The sequence below is a fragment of the Chelonoidis abingdonii genome, chromosome 6 (genome assembly GCF_003597395.2).
Source record: "Chelonoidis abingdonii isolate Lonesome George chromosome 6, CheloAbing_2.0, whole genome shotgun sequence".
Classification (NCBI taxonomy): domain Eukaryota; kingdom Metazoa; phylum Chordata; order Testudines; family Testudinidae; genus Chelonoidis; species Chelonoidis abingdonii.
In genome coordinates this window covers 19855897-19883559 of record NC_133774.1, presented here as the reverse complement: position 1 = coordinate 19883559, position 27663 = coordinate 19855897, and the positions used below count along the sequence as shown (strand labels likewise).

Sequence of the window (27663 nt, the reverse complement as noted above, 5' to 3'; positions counted from 1 at the left end):
CTTGAGGCAGCAACGAAGTAGTTAGTGACGACTGGAGTTAATGATTTTGGCTTTTGCACACCTGGAGGCCTGGCTTTCATCCAAGATGGCTGTTAACCCCCTGGAAATGCACTGCACCTTGATCATTATTGTGTGTGATTTATATATGCTTGACAAAGCCATGTTAACAAAATAAGACTATTTGTCACTTTAGACACATAGGGTTGCTGATAGGGAAAAAGAAATTGCTCTGCCTGGCAGCACATTTGCCAAGAGAGATTGTTAATCTTACAAAGGGGCAGCGTTGAATATTTAAAAAACCCCGTGGCTTTACTCACTGCTCAGACACTCTCACCTGGTTAACTCAGTGACAATAGACTTTGAAACTGCCCTGCCTTTCTTGTGTTTACATGTCAAACACAGAGGGAAACTGGGCCGAGTTTCTCTCTCCCAGGGGACTCAGCCTCTGCTGCTAGGAGGAGAGAAGGGAGGGGCCAGGTCCGGGCTGCACCGTCCCCGGACGTGGGAGAGCCGAGGAAAACCGGCCGGCGGCTCAGCAGGTAAGGAGCTGTAGCCCCCTGGCTTCCTCCATAGGCAAGCGAGCTGAGGAGGAAAAGGGGGCATTTCAGGGGCCCTGCAGAGCGCCCAGCACCCGGTCGCCCCACTGCCCCGGATCAGTGAGAACAAGGGAACGGGCTGCCACTTCCCGTCCCTAGAGATTCAGGGGATTGATCACCTGAGGCTGGAAATGCACAGCTGTGGAAGCTGGGTAGACAGGACTCAGCTGATTTTTATCGCTCACGATCTGCTTTTTATGCCAGCTCTCTAGGTCGGGGGCTGCCCCTCCTGATGGAAAGCACCAGGCCCATCTTAGATGTCACCGCATAACACAAGACTTAACAGGTTTTCGTCTCTCAGTCAGAAACCCTTTGGGGTTGTAGTTGGTTATAGCAGAGGTTTTGCACACTCTCCCTGGGCAGGAATGCTGTGGGTGTCTAAGTGTGTGACGGGGGAGGTTAGAAATGTGAACAAAGAGATGTGGTGCATTGAGCAGATCTTGTTGGTGGAGAATGTGAGTGCTTGATTATCAGTTAGGGACCCATCCTCCAAACCATTTACTTGTTCAGTCCTTCCTGTGAGTAATGCTAGTAACTAACAGGCAAAGAGATACAGGATGAGTGAGGTAATATCTTTCCTTGCATGTCAGCTTCTGTTGGGGTGAGAGACAAGCTTTTGAGCCACACAGAGCTCTTCTACCTTTAAGCTTGTCTGTCTCCCCAACAGAAGTTGGTTCAATAAAAGATATGGCCTCATCCACCTTGACTGTCTAATATCTGGGGCGCACCAACAACAGTCTACATGAGAAAGGGACAGCATTGCAGACCTCTTAATGTTTAGGGAGTGTCTCTGGTAATGGAGAGGTATTTGAGGGACAGTAACAGCTAAGGGTGATTTCATTAGAATAAAGGAGGAATAGAAGCACAAAGGAGGGAAAAGATGGTGCTTAGATGTACAAATTAGGGCACTGATCCTGCAAAGATTTACATATGTGCTTAACTTTACTCATTGATGTCAGTGGGGTTACTCACGGTATGTAAAGTTAAGTATGTGCACCATCAGAGCTTAATTAACTGACCTGTGTATCCTCCACCCAACGATATCACTCTAGACAAAAAGCAGAGGGGAGACAGGTGATTGTGACCCAGGTCCCTTAGTGGTGGTGATCTGGGCATTTACAGGCTCTGGAGTGTGAGGATGACTGACAGTTTTAATTATGCTGTGCTGCTGCCTCTATTTCTGATGGCACTTTTACTATAATTCTTTGTTTTCAGGCACTTAGAACCTTCTGGAAAAAAATACCACTTCACATGTTGTCTCCTCCCAAAGGTCAGATTTGTTTTTGTTCTGATTTTTTTTTGTACAGTTTGACAAAATCCTTATTTGTATTACAATAGCATCAGCAAAATGAAATCAGGCCCCCATTCTGCTCGGCAATGTATAAATATGTAGTAAGAGTCTCTACACTGAACAGCTCACAGTCTAAAGAGGCTTGACAGACAGGATGGGAGGGAAAACAAAGGCACGTACAAGTTGATGTGACTTGATGCACCAGATAGGTTCTACTCCTGCCACCAATTTCTTCTGAGTGCTGTCCAGTGTCCCATCACTCTTATTATGGGAATCATTACCATTCCATTTACACATGCTGCCTATACACAAATTCCCCTGTACTGCATCATCTCTTGCAGTTACAGGCAACACAGATAATTGTCCCTTGATATGAGGAACTTTGCTCCCTGTGAATATAGACACCCTCATTGCACCCAAAGACAGAGTAAATATTTGCATGTTTGTTTGTTTTAAGTTGAAAAATCCAGGCATGTCTTGTCCCCCATACTCCCTCCCCCTCCTACTCCCGTGCACCCATGCTTTTGGTAAAGTGTGAAATAAATAGCTGATTATATTCTCAGGGGGGAACATACTGTAGTATGATAGTTGCCTGAACTATTTATTGTAAAGAAATTTTCGAGTGAATCTAGGTCATTTAGCAGTATACACATTCTTCATGAACCTATCCTGATTTTTATAAATATTTGCCAAACGACTCAGATGAACAATTTTTCAGTTAATGGGTTGTTTGCAAATTGTTCCCATTGACTATTTGCAGTTATATTTGTGCTGTACGATTGACAACCAGCATCATCTGATGCTGTTTCTGTACCATGACTGGATGACAGAAACCTTTTAAATTGGAGAATAATGAACAGTAAACATTCTTCCCTGAGCACAAATAGCAGCATTCACGTATAAATACAGGTATTCGTACAAACTGTTGTTCAAACATTCATGAGAATAGTATACCCCAACAAACTTTCCAAAGGTATTCTTGAATAATAAATTAAAATGTGAATACATTTTTACTGAGTGTTGTTGAATCAAAAGGCTCCTCCACAGTCTGTGTGGAAGGCCATTCCATTCTGTTTCTTTGCTAAGATGTACTATATATATTCCATCATAAGCCGGTTCGTTTATAAGCCAACCCTCCTTCTCCCAAGATGGATAAGTAAAAAATGGAATTTTTTTATGACCCACTCATAAGCCGACCCTATAATTCAGGGCTCGGCAAACTTTGGCTCCCGACCCATCAGGATAAGCTGCTGGTGGACTGAGACGCAGGCATGGAGGTAAACCTAAGTAAACAAAGTGTCCCAGCCTGTCAGTGGCTTACCCTGATGGGTCGAGAGAGCAACTGGTGGAGAAATTTTGGGAGGGAGAAGCTGGGGATCGGGAAGTAACTCCTGTGACCACCCCTGATATGACCCCACTCTTAGCTTGGGGCTCCCACACTCTCCCCATCCCATCCCTTCCTACCCTATCTGGAGTGCGGTGGTAATGGTGAGTTCTTTGTTTACTTTCTTTGATTGTTGGCAAGAGAGTGACTTAAAATTGCTGGATTTGTAATTTTGTAAACTTTTTAAAAACTGGAGTCTTAAATATTTGTAAAGAGCACCCAAAGCTTATATGTTAAAAAAAAATTACAATTTCTCTCCTTTTGTTTTCTGCTTGAGATGTGTACTTGAAGTATATGGAAGTTAAAATGTCTGTAGCATGGGTTAGTTGCTAATGATTCTTTTAACAAAATGTGCAAGCCAGGTCCCTGCTGCTCATGATGGCGGTGACATCCCTCATTTATTACAGCGTTAAGAGTTTCAAATGGCCTAATTGGGTTTCATGAGAAAATGCCTTAATTAATTATATGTGCTGACTTGATGGTACTTCCTGTTAGTAAGGCAATAATTTCAGCCTGGGATGAATAAACAAGTGCTGATGCTGTAGGCCAAAGCCTCGTGTAGCACAAGAATCGGATCGTTGTTGCTGAGTTAAATGGAAGCAACCATAAGTTCTTATTAAATTGACATTTTGTGTTTAAAGAATCACATTTTAAATGAGATTTTAAAAGTACAAATCCCCAAAATAAGCTGTAAACTTTGGAAAAATCCTGCTCTATATCTATTGCTTCCTCTTGCTCCACTAATGTTTTAAACCTTCATAAAACTTTGCACACTACAATTGGATCTTATTGTTGCAGGAGCAATTGTTAATTAATTTGAGATACTCCAATATGTATATATATACACACACATTAACCTGATTGTGTATATGGCAAATGGAGTGTAATATATGCACATCTTCTGAGATCTGCTGTTTATATACATGTTCACTTGAGATTAATCCAGTTGACACTGGATGTCACCATTGTATCACAGAAACATAACTGTAAGCAGGTTGGGACCTCATTCTTGGTGTATAAAGCCAGTTTCCCCTTGCTTTAGAAAAAAGTGTTTTGATTTGTGACTCTCCCACTGACATGAAAAAACTCATATTGTGGAATGCTATAACGTTGTGTCCAGTCTTGCCACTTATTCAAAGTGAGCTGTTGTCTTTCAGTGTGAGTAGTCCCAGTGATTTCAGTAGAACTGACTCTGCGACTCTTACATTGCATAGTCTTGGTGAAGTCAATGCAACTACTTGTGGAGTACAGTGTTACTCAGTCTGAGTAAGATGGCAGAGACAAGAACTCATATAACATTGAATATCACCAGTTTTGGAGTGTGGAATGAAGTTACAGGTGGAACAATGCTTTTGAATAAGCAAATACTTAAACTGAAATTGTTTGGATTGACAATAAAAAAATCACTGATCTGTGTTATGCTGCAGCACATTTGAATGTACATTCAGTTGCAACAATTGGATAGGGAATAGGGTGACCAGATGAGAGGAAGAAAATATCGAGACACATAGGGGGATGGGGCATCGCCAACAGAGAAAAAAAAACCAAAACCAAAATGGAGTGTGAAATATCGGGATGCGGGGCAAACATCTAAATATCGGGACAGTTTCGATTATATCAGGACATCTGGTCACCCTATAGGGGACTTCCTTAAGTCAATTGGGGGGTGGGGAAGTAACACACCTTGAAGACTTGAGAGGTCCTTTAAAATATAGAAATTATGCACGGGGTCATATTTGCAGCTGTCTTCTTAAAGGGATTTAACTGTATAATATGAGCCTTACTGTATATGATGTTAATGATTCATTGGACTGTAGCTGCATGTACAAAATTAAGTTCATTCTCTATGGATATTTCTATAAATAAAAACAAAATCCACTTCTGTGCCAACTATACAGAGCAGTGAAGTGCACACATGGCTACCACACTGAGGCTCACAGAACATGTAACAAGAGATGACCAAGGGATGGAAGGAAACTATGTCCTTTATGGATCTTCTTGTGCCCAAATCACTGAAGAAACAGAATACATAAAAAAGGTACAATTTTTTCATTATTCTTTTTGTGCTGCCTTGTCCTCTGATCCAGAGGAGAACAATGAATACAACTCATTGCAAGTAAGAAAATAAAAAATCTGAATCCTTCTACACTGTTTAAATTTTCCAAGCTAAACAAGTGTGTGTTGACTTACTGGGGAAATTCACAGTTCACTGTCCATTTAACTCTTTCTGGCCTACTACCATTATAATAGAGTCTAACACACAACCTCAAGGAACATTGATTAGTTTGAGACCAGGATTTAATTGGGGTATGCACGACTGTCTTTATAATGAGTCATATGAGGGAACAGACCAAATGCTTATCAGAATGCCACTCTGCGAATTTTGTACCAAAATTCTCAAGCATTCCATGATCCTAAATCATATTCATGATGCAATATCTGAGGAAGGGATGAATTTTTGAAACAAGTGCGAGACTTAAAGCACATGCCCTCTTTTGGGTCAATGAAAAATATGTTGATCCTGGCACTAAAATAAATAGTTAAGTTCCATGCATCCATTTCTGCATCAGAGATCTCTTGGACAATATGGTTTGGCTTGTTAAGGACTGATGTTTTATTTCTAGTATCCAAGCAAAAGAGCACAATGGTGATCATTCCCAAAGGCAACTTTTCTGCATTGCTGCTGACCTAAGGAGAATATCCTGGAATAACTAACCTGGAAGATTGACAAGAAAAAATCGTCTTTCTTTTTGTGACCTTTTTCTAATCTTTTCCCTGCAGATCAGATCCACACTAGCAAAGGTTCAAAATCAGGTATGTAAAGAAGCAGCAAGCCATAAAATTGCAAATGACAAATCAAATGCATAGGCTTCCCTTCCCCTGCAGCTCCCAGTCCCACCCCTCCTTGCACAACCGCTCACCATCTCCCGTCTAGCTCCCAGTACCACTCCCCACTTTCATCCGCAGTCACAGTTGCTTTCTTCATATTCTAAATTCCTTCAGTCTGTCTCGAGAGCATGCTCAGTCGCTCTGTGGGGATGGCACATACACAGCCTTGTCAGCACTAGGAGGGGCTGGAGCATGCTCAGTGAGGATGGAATTTTGGAGATTTTAGCCAGGTCTAAGATCTCTAGAGAGCATGTGAAAATGGAGATTATTCAAAGGCTTAGCATTTGACCAAACTTTGGTGGATATTAAGAAGAATATCAAAAGGCACAGCACTGATACAAAGGCCACCTTCTAGTCTACGCTCCAAAGCAGGGACTTTTTCTAGCTTCATTCTGAAATGGCTGAACCATTTTGGCAGAAGCATTCCAAAAATACTCATCCTGAAGGAGACACCTGGCATAAAAAATGTTAGCCCAAATGGGTAAAGTCTGGCAAATATAAGCAACTAAAAGAGGGTCTTATAATGGGAAGTGTCAGGCAACCTTCATAATAGGTGCTGCTGCTAGTCCCAATACTATAATACGCCATATGCTGCAATATTCTAAATGTTTATTAACCTCATGTACGAAGTAACACTCTGCAGAACCAAAAGTAGTTATTTATTGGTAATGATGTGCTAATGCTTTAAAATGTAAAACCCTAGAGAGTAGCACAAATAGAACACTGTTTTATTTAATATTGAAGGTGGGGAATTAGTCAGTACCTGGAAACTGGTGATTGTTGCTCTGTAATTACTCTAGACCATGATCCTGCAATGGGCGCCATACAGGCCTGGGTGCCTGGAACTCATTGCAGATTGGAGGCCTGAGATAGGAAGGTAGCCGAATGCAGGGTTACCTTCATGAACCCAGTCTGCTAAAGCTGTCGTTTACAAATTATTTTCATGTCTGTTCATTTTCAGCAGCCTTTCCGAGTGCCCAGAAATGAGCTGGAGGCTGAGAAGGACACGCTTAACTCCAGTTACAATCTAACCATGGAAAAGCTGAAAGAGACTGACCAGCAGCTCTTGCTTGTGAACAGGGAGAATGAAATACTGAAGATCAAGGTGCATTACATTTTAACAGTCTCTAATGCATATTTTAGCTTGTCAGCTGAAGAGAAGATCCAGTTTTACCTGATTAAAGTTCCATCCCAGCAGTGGCAGGAAACAGGGCTGCCCGGGGTGGGGACAGTTGAGGCAATTTGCCCGGGGCCCCCACAAGAGTTTTGTGGGGCCCCTGGAGCGGGGTCCTTCACTTGCTCCAGGAGTCCTGGAAAACTCTCGCAGGGCCCGGGCCCCCAGAGCAGAAGAAGCTCCGGGTCTTCGGCGGCAATTTGGCAGCAGGGGGTCCTTCCATTCCGGGACCTGCCGCCGAATGCCCTGAAGACCCGCGGTGGGGGATCCTTCCACTCCGGGATCCGCCGCCGAAGTGCCAGGTCTTCGGCAGCAATTCGGCAGCAGGGGCCCCCACTGCCGAAGACACCAGGCCCCCTGAACTCTCTGGGCAGTCCTGGCAGAAAAGCAATCATTCATTGTGGCATTGCCCTCTCTATGAAGTGCAATAACCCTGCAGAGTCTCATCAGATTTTCTTATTAGGATGAAATACATTTTTAGCTAGCTGATGGTGGAATTCACACTGAAGCCGTTGTTGGGAACTACAGCTTGTGGGGTTGTGCTCTGGGTTTGGATTTTCTTGCAGTGGCTCCTGGCATGAAGTCTGCTCAGCCAGCGGTCTAGAGCAGGTTTGCTTGTAACCAGTCAGAAATGTATCAGTCATTTTAAACCCTCAACCTTCTTCTCTGGTCAGGAGGGGCTGTTGTATCACATAGAAAATCTGCATCTTTTATTCAAGAATTAGAATTTTAAATTTTATTTGCCATATATTTTCATGGGTTCGTAGGGGTTTTTTTTTCCTGCAAGAATTGGTGCTAACAGTTGTTCAAACAGGATAGCAACTGCATCATTTTTGTGCTACCCGATTTCCACACCAAACTTTTAAAGTGTGACATAAATTATTAATCCTATTGCAATGACCTTTTCCAGCTGGATGCGACAAGAGACGCAGGTGCACAGTCTCTAAGACATGCCTCAAAAAGTCTATATGAGAATTACTGCAGTCGGTCTGAAGAACTTAAGAAAAAGCATGAAGATGATAAACAGCTGATGCAGGTACAGCACTCTTTTGTGTGTGGAAAAGGCAAACATCAGAGCATGCAGGGATACAAATGTTCCTTCTGTCCAGTATGCTGGCAACTCCATATGTCAACATGATAAATCAGTACCTTGGATGTAGAAATAGAGACCCAACTCTTTCAAACACGACTCTGTGGGCCGAACTGATGATTCCTTGAAGGAGCCTGATTTTCAGAAGATGCTCAGCACATTCTGAAAACCAGGTCCTTTTAAGATGGACACCCAAGCTGGAGGGATCCAAAATCACTAGTCACTCTAGAAAATGTAGGTCAGGGCTTCTAATGCAGACTTCCATTGTCGTATAGGCTTAACTTTAACTGCAGTACAATATAAAAATTGAAAGCTTAAAACAAAACTCTTGTTCTGTTTCTCTTGTGTCCAGTCTCAGATTTGATGGATACAGTGCTCAAAATAAGGCAGGAATAAAGGGGTAGAATTTGCCCTATTCTCTCACTGCTCACTGTTGGGGGAAAATAGCATGGATCTTTGTTGACTGCAGGGGGTCAGGATTTTCACAGAGGGCCTACCGGTGGTCAGTTGTGGGACTGGCAAAATATGAAGAATAGCAGCAAAATGGTTTTGCAGAAAATGGAAATCTTCATTCACTGGTTTTGGCTTTTTTTTCTTTTTCTTTTTTTTTCTCATTTTTCTCTAACCACAGGCCTGCAAACTTGAGCAAGAACAAAAATTGAAACAAAATCTAGAAAATGTCAATTGTGTAACTGAAAGACTCGAAGAAAAGTACAGCCGGATTGCAGACATGGAGAAACGAGTGCAACGAATGGAAGAGGTGTGTTCATAGGGCCCAGTCATGCAGTTCCTGGAGAGGCAATAGGAGTCTTCCCTATGCAAGGATCATGGCCACTGTCTCTGAAGCCATTATGTGGCTTTTGTTAGTATCTGTTGCACAGTACTGAGGCCTGACCTTGCAGGCTGTTAGCCATGTGGACAGTCCTTGCTCACTTGCATATTCCTCTTGATCTAGAACAGGTGCTATGAGTAAAGGTGTCAAGCTCTGTGGAACTACAGGAAATATCAATTTCAATTGTATTAGCTCCTACCTTTTAAGTAATAGAACTACAGGGTAAAAGGTATCCTAAGCACTCTTTATTGTCAGTCTCATGTTGCAATCTAATTATAAAGAAGAGTTCAATTACTTTAAAAAGTTTTTGGGCCAGATCTGCAACTGGTATAAAAATCCCCTTGATTTCAATGAGGCTACCTCAATTTACATTGGCTGAGCATCAGGCCCTTTAAATGTAATTTGTAAATCAAATGAGGGGTCAGATTTCTTTTTCTTCCAGTTATTTAAACATTAGATTTTTAAATCAGTTAACTTATTTAACCTAACTGCCATAAATTAATTCTAATTTATGAGACTTGAAATGTCCTAGTTTCCAATGGTTTCTAAGAGGAAACACCTTCAACTCCTACTCTTGCATTGTCAAAGTACAGTGTATTGCAATGTGCTATTAATCACCTCCCCTTGGTAGTGAATTTCTTTCTAAAATCCTTCCCAAGTTCTCAGCTGATTCAGAAGCAGTGAGTGTTTATAGAGAACAACTTTCCAATTGTAGTAAATAATTGTGAGCCAGTGAAAGGTATTGCAATGAACATATCGCATAAAATTTAACTTTCACCATCTGTTCTGGAGTAATTAAGAATGCAGCAAGATTATACATCACTAGTACAGTTCTGCCAAAAAATCAGATTAAAAGCATTTAAATACAATGTGTTTTCAGGACATTTTTGTCACTTGTCGTACCAGGCTGTGGTATGCTCCTGCCACAGCTAAGCTGCAGCCTGTGATGGGGAAGTAGAGGAGTTTGGTAACTGTAGGGGTTCCCCTGGTAATTATGAGTGACTAGCGATAATTGGGTGGGGGAAGCTCATTCTGCCGTGGCTGTTGCAATGTCATTTAATAGGGGCAGCATATGCACTCTCCCACTCCCATGCCGGATCAGCTCCAGTACCTCACCACTACAGGAACTGGAAGGTGGGCCATGTCTCCACCCTAACCCCATTCATCACTCCATCAGTGCTGCTAGATTCTCTCTCTGTTCTTGTGGTTAGGTTCAGGAGGAGTGGAAATGTGGTTGGCTTATGTTCCTGCAGCCAAGTGAAGGGACAGTTTCTTGTGCCCTCTCCTCACTTTCCCTGATCCCGGTCTTTTTGCACACCTGAGTAGAGCCAGCCACAATAACTCATCTTCTGATATTTCTAATACACCTGTGAAAATCTTTCTCACAGAGCATACTGTCCCTTACTGTGTTCCCCTGAAGCATTTCTGAGTGGTGTTCCCAAGACCGCCCTTCTGGTACACCCAGGCAATCCTCATGCTCATCAATAGGTTTCTTATCCCACTCCAGTTTCTTATCTCATGCACTGAAACTTTCAGAGGTGCCTCCTATACCTCACATCTGACTGACCAGGCTGATAGCAGATGTGGTTTAGCACTGTGCAGTTTGGCATTAAAAATCTGCGCACAATCTGTTGCGCTGTGGAGTTGGCAGAGGAAAGGTGCTGTGGGTAGAACATGCTACATGCACCACAGCTAGGCTCTCTTCCAGCCAGCTCTGTAGATAGACAAGGCTGATATGTTGATGTGTTTGACTCATATCTCTTGCTCCTAAAATTCTTTGCTGTATTGAAGTCAGTTGTAAAACTCTTTTTGACTTCATTAGGGTCAGGATTTTACTCTGAAAGGCTAAGATGATACATCATGGGGTGGCTGTATGTCTTAATGTACTCTTTACATTTACAACTAGGAATTGTTGTACTTAGGTCACTAAATAATCAGATGTCAGTTACCAAAATTTGACACTTAAGAAAAAGTTTTCTAGTTGGATCAATTTTAATCTCTTGACCCTCAGATCCATCTTTGCAATGCAAAGTACCACTGCCCTTTTGGTATAGTTCCTGGAGCAGAAAGTGTCTGTGAAGCCATATCAGTCAAAAAGCTAATCTTCCTTACTGACAGGCTTTCCTTTAAAAAAAAATTTCTAATTGAAATAATCATTTTTCCACTGTAAATCAATGCACAGCTGCTCCCTAGTAACCCTGCCTTTTCTGACCCAATTCAGAATGACAGATGCGTCTGGACTTCGCAAGGGGATGAGTGTATATCTGTAGGTAAATTTCCAGCTGGCTACAGCTGATGTAACTCTGGTGGTTTTGTATGTTTTCAGATAGTGATTGAAAAATTAATCACTTCACATACGTTTTGTATGTGCACATTATTACTTCTTCATTGTTCCCTAGGAAAAGAAAACATTAATAGAAAAAAAGCAGTCATTTGAAGAGAAGCTTCTATCAAACTCTGAAGATACTAACAGGTGAGCAAATAGCCAATGAAGAAATGCTTTTTCTGTTCTGTAGGATTATTTCAAGTGAAATACCTAACAATAACTTGGCTGAGTTCTCTCAAGTAGTGGGTATATACATTGGGTTAGGCCTAATGCCTTCACTCTTTACTGTTTAAAGAAGAATATAAGTTCTCCTGTGAGATGTCCAGTAGGGTTTCCAGACCTGGATTTATTTAGAGAATAAGTAATTGTTCTCTACTACTCAGACATGTGAAGGCACGCACTCAAATCTTGCTGTCTTTACTCTGGGAAAACTCTTGGTTCAATTAACAGGAATTCTGAGTAAAGACTAATTAGGGATTGCAGGATTTGGCCTGCAGAGAGGAAACCATTCTACCGACTTCAACCCCCACCCTGTTAACCAGAATTAATATCTTAATGGCTTTTGGGGCCTCTTCCAAACGATACATTTTAATAATTTCTATCTTCTATTTAGTTCAATTTCCTCTAAAGCCGACCTCCCTCCCACGGCTTCAGAGCCTGGGCTCCAGCCCAAGCCACAACTTCAAAGCACTTTCAATGTAGTTAGCACAAGCCCTACAAGCCCAAGTCTATCAGCCTGGGCTGGGACACTTACTGCCACAGGCTATGTAGACGTTCCCAAGTTACTATGCAGTACACTATTACTTTGGCAGTATGTGTCATGATGAACTGTTGAAGAATTGTTCCAATATATTATGCCTAAAATTTTTTTCTTCCAGTATGAAGTATGAGTGGTGCTGTTTTTCCTATAATTGAATATAATTGTCAAAGATAACATAAGAAATAAACTACAATTGCTCCTTCTTTTATATCAGACTATGCTTATTACCCATGAATTAAATTAGTTCGCGTACAGCTGATATGAGTCAAGGCAGATATAATGACTTGGAAGCCCATGTGGAATGCAAATTATTGAATCTAGTTGCTAAAGAAATCTTAATGCCTGTATTTATAATTCATATATTAATACAACTTTGGCCAAACCAAAAAGGTTGGTGCTCAGATTGCTAATTTGTATATTCTTAGTTCAGAAAGCATATGTCAGGCCAGTCATTAGATCTTTTGGGAATAATGTATCCCCTTAATATCAACTGAAAAAGTTGTTGGTAATCTGTCTTTTCCCCACCAGCTGTCTTGATCTTCAAGTGGAGATTTTCACTGTACAAGAACAGATTTCTCACTTGCAGCATGTGATCCAGACCCAGCATCAAAGCCTACGCAGTGCGATACAAGAGGTCAGGTTAACCAAGCACGTTTAGTGTATGCGGAACACAAATTAGAGACTTGTTTTAGTGCTTCCTTCACTTTGTGAAATTTATTATTGATGATGTGGTGATCTCCATCACTGGAGATGCAAAACCAGTTAGAAATAGATGTTATGTACTAGATGTTTTGTACTATTTTATATATAATTTTAAAAGGAAAAGAAAGCGGCAACACTTTAAAAAATGGGAGTGATTCTGCCTCCCAGAGTGACAGTGATTGAAACAGAATGTTGCAAGGAAGGAAGGAAGGAAAGTTTTTGTGTCCTGCAAGTGGGATGGAAGGGCTGAGGTAGCTGCCCAAGGAGCATAGGAGAATAAGCCCAAACCATAGGGCTTATTTAAGAAATACTAAGTCCCCAACCAAAGTAAGGTACATTGGGAATATCCCTAAAATGTGGCAGAGCATGGATACTCACTCACCAGGAGAAGACTTAATGTAGCTTCTGAAATAGTGTTTGGTTAGCTACTACTGTAGAGGCAGCAATGAATACAAGAGCTGCAAACCTGTTATGTTATGTTCCACAAAATGAACCGCCTTTTTGTGAGGAACGTTGAGTCTCTAATGATGCTTGGCTGCTGCAGTTATAGGCACTGTGTAAGACAGTCAATAAAATAAACAAGTGTCTGGAAACCTATAGGCTGTTCCTTACTAGAGGCTCAAATCCTGCTTGCCTGATGCACGCAAGCAGTCCTAGTGAAGCCAGAGACCAAAGCAAAAAGGATTTGGTCCCAGATATAGCTGGAACAAAACTTGAAGCCATTTTAACATTTATTACTTGACATCTCGTGTAAAGAGGATACTAATATGAGCTACTATCACAAAGAGTATTAATTTGTACTCAGCTAAACTACCTGTACAAAATCTAATTCACATTTTGTGACTCATCTTAGGATCATCAGAGAATCATCTCATCAGCCTTAGCTTGCTTAGGCTAAGAAAGCTGCATGTGGGGAATAAATGTGTGCTTGGGCACATAGACCAAGAATAAAAAAGGCAGACGTGTTACCCGAAATGGAAGCGTGACTTCATGATCTCTTTGAAAATAAAACAAGTCATTACACTTTCTCTAGAGAATTTTTTTTTATCATGTAGACTTCAGACTATATTGCCTTTCTTGATCCTCATGCTCTGATAGCATATCCCCCTACTTAAAGTTTGGTTATTGAAAGTGTATCTAATATATTACAAGGCTTGAAAACCATTGCTAACTTCACTTTCTAACTCTTAGATTGAAGAACTGAACAACGGACTACAAAAGCAAGATAAAAAAATTGAGGCTATGAAAGAAAAGATAAATATGCTTGAAGCTCAGGTAAAGGGAAAGATTGGTATGATACAAAGTCTACAATTGTGAGCCTAAAACTATTTCAAATTTGCGTCTTTTTGAGTCTCCTTTTTTATTCCCCCAAGTAGTCATCAAGAGATTTATATCATCATCTTTCACCAACTGTATGGTACAATAAGATTCTTGAAGTATTTTTCTGATGACAGAGAAGTGGGAGTGGTTGGTACCGTTGCACGTGAGGTTTTCAAAAGCATTCAGCAAGGGTCTAACTCTGCTCCTATTGAATACAATGGTAAGTTTGGTCAAAGTTAGATCAAAGCAAAGTGCTTTTGGAAATCCCTCACCTACATGTCCCTAGAACTATTTCTATTCAATATACAGCATTGGGGAGTTTGCAGGGAAGAAAGTCAAAACTGCTAATTTCTATTTAATAGTTATTTAACTATTTAAATATTCTATTTAATAGCTAGACCTCTTGAGCTTGGAAGAGAGGAGACTAAGGGGGGATATGATAGAGGTATATAAAATCATGAGTGATGTGGAGAAAGTGGATAAGGAAAAGTTATTTTATTCCCATAATACAAGAACTAGGGGTCACTAAATGAAATTAATAGGTAGCAGGTTTAAAACAAATAAAAGGAAGTTCTTCTTCACACAGCGCACAGTCAACTTGTGGAACTCCTTACCTGAGGAGGTTGTGAAGGCTGGGACTATAACAATGTTTAAAAGGGAACTGGATAAATTCATGGGTGGCTAAATCCATAAATGGCTATTAGCCAGGAAGGGTAAAGAATGGTGTCCTACGCCTCTCTGTTCATACAGAGATGGAGATGGACTGGGCAGGAGAGAGATCACTTGATCATTGCCTGTTAGGCTTCACTCCTCTGGGCGCCTGGCATTGGCCACTGTCTCTAGAGCAGATACTGGGCTAGTGGAACTTTGGTCTGACCGGTACGGCCGTTCTTATGTTCTTATGTTATGTTCTTATATCATAAGCATTCCAAATCTGGACCTTAGCGTCCAGAAATCTGGCTGCCTGCATGAACCCCTCTAAGACTTATACCCAGCTCAGATTTGCTCTCGCTGCCACCATTCCAAAAATTCCAGGGTTTTGGCTCCCTCTGGTCTCCCGCAAAACCCCGTCCTGGGAACCCAAGACTCAGAAGCCCTGAGTCTTACCCCAAGGGAATAACCCACTTCCTTCCCCCTCTCCCCACCCAGACTTTCCTCTCTGCGGCTAAACCTGAAGTTACTGTGCATATTCGTTTACATCAAAATACAAGAAGCATGCTCTCCTTCTGTTCCACAAAGAGCTACAAACCCCAAATACAACGGAAACAGAAAATGAATTCTATCTCTCTTCCCCCTCCCAGCAATTCCCTGGTTGCTGCAGAGCTTTACCCGTAGATCTACACACAAGAGAATTCCCTCCCTCTCGTTCCTTAGCCTACCCAGAGAGAAACTCATAACAGAGTCTAATACTTTCATACACAAAAAGAAAGAAAAACACATGAACAAGATCTCTGCATAACGTTGAAACAATCGGCTATTACTTAAGAAAAAATGAAATAACAGCCTTATTCAAAAGAACAGACAATTTAAACATTCCAACCACTACCACACATTACTCAAAAAAAAAACAACAGCCTACTGTTTTTTTCTACCTTTGTAGTTCAACTCGTGCAAACTGAAGATCTAGAAGCTTACAGATAGCAAGACCTCCTCTCATAGTTGAAGAGGCCAGACAAAGCAAACACCACAAATTCCCCCTGCAACTTTGAAAAATCCAGTTCCTGATTGGTCTCTTGTCAGGTTGTTTGGTTCTTTGTACCCTTTACAGGTAAAGAACATTAACCTTAACTTCTTTTATGACAACCCGCTGATGGCCGATTCTTATGTCGTTTTGTTAGTTTTATTATTTGCACTATGGTACACCCACTACCACCAGGCCCTTTTCCAAGATATGTGCTACGAACTGTGCTGCCCAAAGAGCTCAACCTGAGAACAACAATGTATGAAGGCATAAAGGTGAAGGATGAAAGGATAATTGCCTTTTTTGGTCCATTCGCCAGCTAGCCTTCTGCCTAAACTAATTCCCTTAAGCAATTTCTTTTAGGCCACAGGCTGGAAGTGGGAGTTCAGGAGGAGAGGGAGGCGTTCTGCATTTCATAGGGACTGAGGGAAGCAGTGTGCATTTGGGGTGCTAGAGAGGAGGTTGTTGCAATAATGCAGATATGAAATGAGTGCCTGGATGAGATTTTATCAATGAGGATATAATTTAGCCCTGATCCTGCAAACACTTTCCCACATAGTGAACTTTACGCACCACAAAAAAGTGAGCATTTGTGTAATATTCTAGCAATAGGGCTTATAATATATATTTTGGACATCTTAGAAGGGATAGATATAGACTGAAAATATGCATATTGCCTCTATGTAAATCCATAGTATGTCCACATCTTGAATACTGCGTGGAGAATGAATCACCCATCTCAAAAAAGATAGCTGAGGAAGCGTTGTTCCAGGTCAGCCATAAAATGTTGGCATATTGTGGGCCATGCTGGTGCCATAGCAGTGCACTGATCCGGAGGTATAATATTGTCATCAAGTTTGAAATAGCTGTGTGTGAGGAAAGGCCAGAGCTCAGCAGCCAGTTGTGCTGTGCATCATCAGGGATACGTGTTCCTGACAGCTTGTTTCGCATTGTTGTGATGTTTGTGTAGAGAGCCTCTACATCCGTGATGACTAGGATGATGTTTTCTGGAAGTACAATCGCATTGTAGTTTCTCAGGAAATCAGTGGTGTCACGGAGATAGCTGGGATGTTGGTGGCATAAGGGTTTGAGTAGAGAGTCCACATATCCAGACAGTGCCTTCAGTGAAAGTGCCAATGCCGAAATGATGGGGCATCCAGGATTTCCGGTTTGTGGATGTTGGGTAGTAGATAGAATAGAGCCGTCGGGGCTCTAAGGGTATGTTGATTTATTCTGGTGTAAGTGCAGGAAGTGTCCTGAGTATGCTGGTGCAGTTTTCTTAGTGTATTCCTCAGTGGAATCTGAGGAAGCGAAGTTATCGTTATTTCTAGCCTGCGTTCTTGCCTTGCCTATATATACTGCCCTGGAAATTTCCACTACATGCATCTGACGAAGTGGGTATTCACCCACAAAAGCTCATGCTCCAAAACGTCTGTTAGTCTATAAAGTGTCACAGGACTCTTTGCTGCTTTTACAGATCAGGACTAACACGGCTACCCCTCTGATACTTAACCAAAAAAAAGGAAGTACTTCATCATACAATGCACGGTCAACCTGTGGAACTCTTTGCCAGAGGATGTTCTGAAGGCCAAAAAAGAACTAGATACATTCATGAAGGATAGGTCCATCCATGGTTACTAGCCAGGATGGGCGGGGATGGTGTCCCTAGCCTCTGTTTGCCAGAAGCTGGGAATGGGTGACAGGATGGATCACTTGATGATTACCTGTTCTGTTCACTCCCTCTGGGTCACTTGGCATTGGCCACTGTCAGAATATAGGATACTGGGCTAGATGGACCTTGGGTCTGACCCACTATGGCCTTTCTTATGTTCTTATAATCTTAAAATGTGAGTGTTTGGATTTTCTAATAATGTCCCTTTGCTCACTTCAGCTTCTGAGGAAATATTACATGTTGGTATTTTGGAAAACATTAGGCTACAGTGAAGAACTGTGCATTCTGTCAAAATAATTACGCCATATTTTCAGCATTGCATGGAAACTAGGCTTTTGTAAATTTTCATAATCTTTCGTAGCAATACTGTTGTTGTTTTTGTGTGGTTTTTGGCAACATTTTCAGGTTGTAACAATCTTGTGTAATGACACATTGCAGCAATATAGTTCTTGACATCCCATTGTAACACTAGTCTATAATCCTGGAATTTACATTGGTACAAATATTAAATGTATTACAAATAAAATGCTTTTCTGCTATTCAGAATTTTAATTTCAATCATAGCAGATCCAGTAAATTGATTCTAATTCTAGTACATGTGGGGCATTATCTATAATCCACACACATATATAAATATAATAAATACATATGATATGTTAATTAAACTCTAATTATATAGTTCTAGACATTTTCAAAGTGACCTGTACAGGCGAATTAGTGTTCCCATCCAGCCACCGTATGTAAGGCCATGCCTGCCCCCAAGGATCTCAGTCTAAATAATCAAGACAGATCAAAGGATAATTATTGCCATTTTTCAGACAGACCAGAGCAGGGAGACTAATGCATCATGCAAGATGTTGTCCAGGCCATCGAGGCGAATGAGGCACCACAGCAGAATACCCAAATCAAAATATTTTGAGGGCATTGGTTTTTTTGGTGGAAGAATATATAAATATATAAAAAAAATTAGTGTAGTCAAAACCTCATCTTTCTAGTGGAAACACAGATTTGATGGAAAATTTTCAACCCTCAAAAATGCTTTTCAACTAACAAAAATATTCCTAAAGAGCTGGGCTGGATTTTCTTACCAACAGAGCAAAATCCAAACAGTGACAGTAATACTGGGCACAGGAACTTGATGTTTCTTCAAGTTTTGAGGCTCCCCACTTCCCCACAGCATACCAAGATTTTCAAAAGTGACTGCATTGTATCCCTCAGTGCCTGTAAACTGTATTGACATTCTGGGAGACCCAAAGAGCCAAATCCTAAACTGGTGTAAACTGGAATAGCTGTATCGAAATCAATGTACTAATTGGACTTGTTGATGATTTATACAAGCTGAGGATCGCACTCACAAACAGTATCTTTGACTTCCTTAAATGCTGTAATATATGGGTGGAAATGCAATTAATTTAATGTCTCAATTTCAGAATAAAGAACTTAAATACAAGGTGGAATTCTGGTCTGGTCAACCCAAGATTAAAGTTTCAAAAGGTGTCTCAACAATGTAAGATTCTTTTAAGGTTATTGCCATATATCTGAAATCTCTCTTCCGACACTGTCTCCAAATGTTGCTAATTGTAAAAAATTGTGCTGAATGATTAATAGGTGATATTTGTGCGTTATGTGAGGTTTATTCCAAACTACTTGAAAGATTCTATTTTGGTCTTGTTAGAAATAGTCATAACATTTTTATGCTGTAGGTTCTTTGTAAAGGAAGAAAACAAAAGCTTCAATTTGAGAGAGAAATTAAGTAATTGACATTCTAAATAACAGGGGTCTTAAATGTCCAATTGGCAATAGACCACTGATAGACTTATCTTTCTGCCTAAATCTCATGTTGCATTCTGACTTGCAAATGGGAATGCCCTCAGTCTTGAAAGAGATGTGATGTCTGTCTTATTTACTGAGACACTGATGTAGTCAAAATCCTATAATTACGCCAACTTGTGAGCATCTGCACAACATTTTGTCAGATCAACACTAAATATGAAAAGTAGCTTTTAATAATTGAAGAACATGCTGAATCCAGTGATTAGTATGGGCTTAGAGGCTTGCAGTTTCAACTGTAAACGCATTTTACAGTAGAGGAATGCCATCTCCATTAATGTCACTTTAATGATGTGTGTAATTACACAGGAGAGAAAATTACCCATTCACCAAAACAAATGTCTGGAGGAAAAAACCATTAAGCTCCTTTCAGAAAATGCTCAGGTCTTGTGTGGGACCAACCTTAATTGCATTAGAGGAAGTGAATTGTTTACCTGAGGACCAGCACTGATGGGCTCTGGAGAGAGTCATTACTACAGAGGGAAGGCAGCCATGATTCAGGTCTCTGAGGAGAGACTGTAAGGGGGGAAAGAATGGGAGTGGAAAAGACAGCGTGCATTTCACACCAGTATCTGCGTACAGTAGGAAGTCTAGATGCCTATACTAAGTTTGTTTCGTATTGGTGTGCTTCATATTCTGAGTAATCGTTATCTTCTCTTTTTGTTAGTTCGTCCAGGACTGATGGGGTGTCCCCCTACTCAATGCTAGCGAGGCTACGGAAGCAAAATGACTAGATGTGTCTAACAGTGGTGTCTGTTTCCAGCTTCCTCATAAGAACCTCTGTGTCTATCTGCTAATGACCCTCCATTCAGTCCTTTTATAACACAGCATGCTTGGCCACCAGGTACTTCGACAGAAGAGGATTCATTAAATGAATAAACAAATTTGGATTTAAGGCAAGAACTGAAGAGACATTGTGTTCTTTAATGGATAGTCAAATAACAGCAGCATCCTGTGGACATTGCTGAGGGGGAAACAGATACCATTGTAACAGCTTCTTACATATCGAAGAGTCCATCTTCAACAAGCATTTTATGGGCCATGAGGTACATCAAACAATAGTTACGAGCGTATTGAGGATTAACAAACCAAAATTTGTGTAATTGTATACAAAAAGAGATTGGTGTTTATCAAATTTTAATACAATACTGTAATGTAACTAAGAACTCTTTAAAATGGAGATAATTGTAAAAGGCTATTTAATAAATTATATTTAATCTTTACATGTTAGCATGATCAATCTATAGAGTGTGTGCTGATGTGTTGTTTTTTTTTTTTTAAAGCTATCAGAACACTATATACTAATAGGGTATTTATATAAGCATTGGGTAGCTTCCTCTAATGGTTGCACAAGTGATGACATGCTATGCATGTTTGCAGCATTTTCAGACTTTGAGAAAAGTCTAATTAAACAGTTTTAGGCAAAGCAAAAGCTTACCTTCTATGGCACTTAAAACAATTTATTGATCTTCCAGACTGATGATGTTAAACTGTTTTGTGATAACCATATGTAGGTGAAAATGGTCATCTGACTTAAGTGGGAGTGTTGTAGTCCAGCTACAGTATTTAAAGCTTTTCCATGGTAAGCTTTCTTCCCAGAGCCTTCCAATAAATCTTAATTAAGCTACTGCTACCATCTTCAAGGAGATAGAATAATTGTTTCTGAGCCCTGTCACTGCTGAGAGGGTCTCCTTGGCTGTTTAGAATGTTTATTCCCTCACAAATAAGACCTGCAGTAGAATTGAGCTATATTTATATTGGCTCTATTAGCTGGCAGTGACCAGAATCCAGGGCTAAATTGACTAGTTCAAACGATTGGTCTAGCTCAGAGGTGGACCCTTCTGCCTGGTCCCTGAGCTCCTGCCCCAGGAGGCTAGCCCCTCCCCTGCCTGCTCCGCTGATGGCACAATGCTCTAGGCCATAGGGGGTGCAAGCTCCTGGGGCAGCACAGCTGCAGAGCCGAGCCTGGCCTGACCTGGTCTCTGTCTTGTGGCATGACTGGTTCCAGCTGGGCAGCACAGGTGCCTGTCCTGGTGCTCTGGGTGGTGTGGCTGTAGCGCTACCAGCCACTGGTGCTCCAGGCAGCATGGTAAGGGGGCAGGGAGAATTGGAAAGAGAGGGGAGTTTGGGGTGGCTGTCAGGGGGTGGGGAACAGGCAGGTTGTCAGGGGGGTTGAATCAGGGCAGGAATCCCAGGGGGCAGTCATGAATGAGAGGGGGGTTAGATAAGGTAGCAAGGGACAGTTGGGGGCAGGTGGTCAGGGAATGGGGGGGTTGGATGGGGCAGGAATCTGGGGGAAGAAGCAGGAGGGGTTAGATGGGCAGGGATGGGCCATGACTGGCTGTTTGGGGAGGCACAGCCTCTGCTAACCAGCCCTCCATACAATTTTGGAAACCTAGTGCAGCCCTCTGGCCAAAAAGTTTGCCTTCCCCTGGTCTAGATTCTGTGATGCATTGCACCTGTCTAAACAAAGTGAGCAGCAGAGGTGGGGGGGAGTTGCTTGTACTAGTGATGGATGTAGTATAGAAACTTATAGAAAATTATCAAACTCAAATTTAAATGAAGGGGACAGTGAAATATTACTTTGCTGTAATCAATGCAAGGCTTACAAAAGTGCTAGTGATTACTGATATACATTTCTAACTTTACATAGTTTTTTTAATAACTACCAGTGCATAAAACTAGTGTACCATAGGGCCAACCTAGTAGAAAACAGAAGAGACTAACTTATACCCTCACTACAGTTTACCCTTAGCTAAGCTGATCTCATGCTGACATCTTATGAATTGTGGCACTTTCACTTTCTGCAAGGAGCTGACTTTCCTGCTGTTTAGACCAAATATGACAAGTAGAGGGCTTCATTCTAGTTACCCAGTGTGTGAGCTTTAAGGATTATTTCTTCCAGCCCAAGTTTACAAGGCAGTAGAGAATCTTATCAGGAAACACTTGGAGAAGCTGAAGATGTGCATTACATACAGGACAAATGGTATTCTGCTGCTGCTCAGGCTTGCTTTGGGATTGTTGGGTAGCTGACAGTCTCCTCTCTGCTCATCCTGTTAAAGTCTCTAACAGCTAACTGAGGACTCATCTACCTTAGAAGTGTTACAGTAGCAAATTCCTGCTGGCATAATAAAACCACCTCTTAGAGGTTGGTGGGAGATGCTCTCCCACTGACATAGCACTATCCACAGCAGCTCTTAAGTCAGTGTAGCTTATTCACACCCCTGAGCAACAGAATTATGCCAACATAACCTGTAATGCAGGCAAGCCTTCAAGAACAAATGAGGACTCTGCTGCAGTGTAACCTTCACCGTTTAATGCCAAGATGCAGACAAGCTCATTTCCCCAGCTAGATATTATGTGAAACAGCTGTTTAATGGGAATGGTTGTTGTAGAGTTCAAAAGATTACCCCCATTTGTGGAAAGCAGGGCTGTGACTGCTCAGCAACATCGGCAGTTGTTAGCCATACACCATTTTTCTAACTCTGGATACATCTTACATCATATAAACTGATTTGTCCAGTACATGCTGTCCTTACTCCAGTATTTAGAGTCTCTATGGATCTGATGGAGGAAAAAAAAAATACACTATATGTAGCTAGGAGTGGAATGCCCCATAATCACTTTTAGAAAAACTACAACGCCCCCCCCCCTTAGTCATCTGTCTTAAAATGACTCTAAATTTCAACAAGCTCTTAGTCTGCACGACTTAATGGACTTTGTATTAATGCAGCTTGTCACATCTAAACCTGGAATTGTTCTGATGAAAAACACTAGACAGCTGGGTCACTTCATTGCTGGAGGAGCTTTGTTTTTCTCACCTCTCCCCAAAACACACAGCCAATACAACAGATAAAAAATGCATTTTTATTTTGAAAAGAACAGTGCAGAAACTGAAATCACAGGATTACATTCCTTGACCATATCATACAAATCCAGACACCAGAGAATCATTTGACAATATATTTTGAAGCCACCAGTAAGTTGGTACAACAAAATAATGTTAACAGTGTTATGCAGGCACCAGTCTATCAAGGGGCATACATAATAAAAATACTATGTTCAAGAGTTTAAAATCACATTCATATCACTAGGTATAACATTTACAGATCTGTTGCAAAGAAACATAAAACATGCTTAAGGTAACAAACAGAACATTAAAAAGGTAACAAAACAGTGTTAGCATTTGTCAGCTGGTTACCTTTAACAAAATCAAAGAACAATTTAACTTCCATAAATAAGGTCCAGTAAGATACAATTGGTATCAGAGTATACAATATGTACATTAAAAGCCCTATTGAGCAATGAGGCTTGACACCTTTAAGGTATGCTTTCTAAAGAATATTTTCAGTTTAAGTTACCATATGAAAAAGCACACAATGACAAATTACCATCTGTATTTTCCTGAACTAGAGAATATAGACATAAAAAAAAAAAAAAAAAAAAATCTAAAAAAAACAGATCTGTCCAACAGCCAGAGGGATGGTTCTCAGCTGACTGCCTGGTCTCCTGTCCAAAAAAAAATGTCCTATCTGCAGTGAAGAGAGGGGTGTAGAGCAGATGGTTTACATGCTATTCATGACAGGAAAGCAGTGATGAAAACAGTTTCCTGTTCAAAATACACCCAAAAAGATACTGCAAGCCTGGTCTTACCTGATTCACATAGACATCTTTGGAGTTACACCAGTGTAAAAATGGGGATTTGAGCAAAATCAGAATGAGGCCTGATCTCTATATAGTCTTCTGTTCTTGTACTAATGTAGCAGTTGCTAATTTCTGTTTCCTGTCGAATTACCAGGATCCTTCAATCATAAAAAAGTGACTCCATTAAAGAAAGAAGAATTGTTTAAGTGTCTTAAGACAATTCACAGCTAGGTTTGATTACTATTGGAAGTACAATTCTAGCTGGATATTTTGGTTCTATGTCTTCAGAGACTGGATGTTGATCAAGGGATCTATTTGTAAGCCTTACAGTATTAATTGTAGGAGATGAACTCTCCACTTTGAATGAAACAGGTTTTGAAATATTTGCTGTCAAGCAGGTATCAAAATCTCTCTATTATATATCTATCTTTTTTAAAGTTAGTCATATGGCCCACTGTTATCTAAAGTCTAAACAAGTGTTTGTTTGAAAATCCTTTACATATTCAAAGTGTTAACTAAGATTTAGCCTTCACAAAATATTTCTAAGGCAACCGATTTTACAAAATTAGCAGTATAGCAAATGGCAGCTTCTCTCAACTATATGTTGTAAGACAAGTGATTTAATTGTGGATTTTTGGTACAGCGTATCCAACATTGGTCTTGTCTACATAGTCATGGAAATATGGGAGTAACAATTGGAGAGGCACCTATGACCCACTACAAGAAAAATGGAATATCTATGTTCTTTTTCACTTTTTAAAGAGATACAGTCTTTATTTCAAGCTCCAGAAAAGTGCTTTCTTGCCTTCAACAGCTATGGTATCATACACAAGGAATTTTATACATTTATGTAAGCAAGCTTTAGTTAAAAACATGTTTAGGCTATTAGCAATAGCAAGTATGTCTTTGGATACCCAACACATTTCCAGAGATAACACTAACTTTAACGTAAAAGAGTATGCTCGAAAGAGGAAACATGGGATTTATATTCCCCAAAGGAAGATAGCATTTGGGGTTTACATAAATTGACAGTGACAATTGCAGTAAGTTCTCCACGCTGTATATTTTAAGGTTTTGTTTGTTTTTCATCCTAATTTTGGGGGAAGTGGTCAGAATTAGAACAAGAGAAATGGCATAGGAAGTTAGACAGAGGGATGTATTTTCAGAAAGAGGGGAGGCTAATGGTGGGTTTCACAGTGATGTAAAGCATGTAAATTACAAACATAGATGAGCATTAAGTTCAAATATTTTTTGCTGTCACCTTGAGTGGGAGTTTTATCCTGGAACAATTCAGGATAGACTGTGCTGCTGCCACACAAACAGGTGAGTGGCTATACTTTTTACATGATATCAGTAGAAAATCATATGTTTAAGGCTGCAACCAATTTTTGAGGCAAGTTAACGAAAAAACACTCAGCATTTTCCCTAGTGCTGATTTAAGTTTTTCAAATCACTGGATGGTAAAAGGAAAAAACACAAACAAACAAAAAAAACTCTGTTCACAAACACAGTTTTTAAAAGTAAGTATTTTTTACACAGTTTCATTTTTAAGGGTTATTTGAACTATGGTTATTCTACTGGCAGTTCTATTTCTCTCCATAAAGGAGTTCCAGGGCCTGATTCAGCAAAACACTTTGGCATATTCTTAAAAACGTTGCTGAGTTGGAGACCTGGTGAACATTTTATGCCAGATCTATAATCTAGGGGTAATCTTAGAGACAGACTCAACCTCCACGAAGATGTTGCTATGGAAAAATGTATGCACCATGTGAACCCTTAAACTTGGGGATTTAAGTGATGCACTGGCCCATGTTTGGGCTCCTATACTGAGGACAATGTCATCCATAGAGGACGCTTAACATGCCGATTTCAGAGGTGGCAATGAAGGATTTAAGAAGCTTTTGGGTCACAGAAGTAGCTGAGGCATCATCATTTTAGAGCAATGTAAACATGGCCAGTGTAAACTCACTGCAGAAATGGTTTATGTTTGAAAAGTTTTTGATTCAAGTGCCATCACGCCAGCCTTCCTTCATTCTTCCCCACAGATACATTTGGAACACCCTTAAAATTCAGGCTAGAGGTAGGAAATAAGACTACTTTAGAACAAATGAAGGATGTGGAAATGGAGAACCAGGACAAAAAGGGTAACTTTGGCTATGAGGACTTTCAGCTTTGGGGCGTGGCTGGGAAGGAAGGCTTGTCTAAAATATTTCCTAAAGGAGTTTTGTGGACTCTCAAAATGGCAGTTTTCATGCAGCAGAGCACCACTTATTTCAGAAGCTTAAAATAATGACTTCAAGACAAGTGTATTTACCTGTCTGCACTAGTATTCTTCTTACCCAGTTCCATCTGTTGAGGTGGAACAATGAAGGTTGCAGAAATAAAGATAATAAATACATTCTAAAATAAAATCTTCATACAACGCTGTAGTTGCTTAGTGTATTAAGCAATGTCACATTTTTACATTCATGCTTGAGATTAGAAGGACAAAATACTTGTAGATCAGGAAGAAATAATGGACTACTACCTGGGAGTTCAGAAATGATTTCTGACATTACAGTAGATCAAAAAGTTAATTGAGCATGGAAGGAGATGAAAAAGAAAACAGATGAAAGACAAAAATCCGATGACCTGTGATTTGTATAAAGCCTGGAGGCTACGTAGGAAGAGAGATGATGAACTTAGACACACCTGATTCAAATCAAGCAATTAAAAAGAAATCAGCATATTAAACCCAGCAACAGAGTCCTTGAAAATCAGAACTACATAGGTTTGGCAGGATTGTCATCTTGGGTGCTGCATGTCATTCCTTGATTAATTAATTACCATGTTCAGGGTTGGTTCACGCATAGTGCCACTTATAACCGCAAACTCAGAAATGAGCACTGCCTAGAAGAGTGTTACAAAAAGGGTATTAAGGAGGGGAATTTTGGAGGAAGGCACACATTTTCTAGGAGAGAAGACAGAAACCAGCAGGACACAGGGATCAGTGTGTGAATTCAATTTAAAAACAAAGGTTAGCAGGAGCAGAAGTTTTATATTGATATTAAGTACTTATGTACACACATGTATAACTGCAGGACTCATTGTTCCAATACCCTTGGGATAATTAACCAAGCTACAAGCCTTCTGTGTTTGTACATAGATCAGAAGCTCAATGTCTGCTTTAACTGCATACCACATAATTTATGCAATAGCAAAGTTGAAATAGCGAGTCTAGATTACTTGAAAATGAGAGCGGTCACTCTTTGCTGGACATGGTACATGAAAGTGAATTCATTTTAGGTCCATGTGGTCCTAGGGAGTATCTGAAAGAAGGATTATGCTCAAATGCAGGGCTCTAAAGAATATTTGTGTAAAAACCGGTTTTGTAGCTGGCAAATGCTGTAGCAGTTCAGAATGAAAACCTAAAAAGTCTGAACTGGTAAAAACGGTAGTGTCATGGCAAAGGACTGAGTTCTACTTCATCATC

The 27663-nt window shown here is 40.5% G+C and overlaps 2 protein-coding genes across 2 annotated transcripts in view; one reads left to right on the top strand and one right to left on the bottom strand.

The window, feature by feature from the left end:
* Positions 1-473: 473 nt before the first annotated feature.
* CCDC68 (coiled-coil domain containing 68) lies at positions 474-20682 on the top strand. The gene is made up of 12 exons (XM_032764872.2): positions 474-539; positions 1812-1866; positions 5170-5309; positions 6053-6085; positions 7122-7265; positions 8245-8370; positions 9056-9184; positions 11656-11729; positions 12871-12976; positions 14236-14319; positions 19148-19224; positions 20215-20682. The coding sequence occupies exons 3-12, from the start codon at positions 5187-5189 to the stop codon at positions 20279-20281; spliced, it is 963 nt and encodes a 320-aa protein (XP_032620763.1). The 5' UTR covers positions 474-539; positions 1812-1866; positions 5170-5186; the 3' UTR covers positions 20282-20682.
* A 4558-nt stretch (positions 20683-25240) lies between these two features.
* RAB27B (RAB27B, member RAS oncogene family) overlaps positions 25241-27663 on the bottom strand; it is a 45532-nt gene continuing 43109 nt past the window's right edge. The window contains exon 6 of the mRNA XM_075067476.1: positions 25241-26265. The gene's annotated coding sequence lies outside the window, so the exon portion shown is untranslated. The remainder of the gene's footprint in view (positions 26266-27663) is intronic.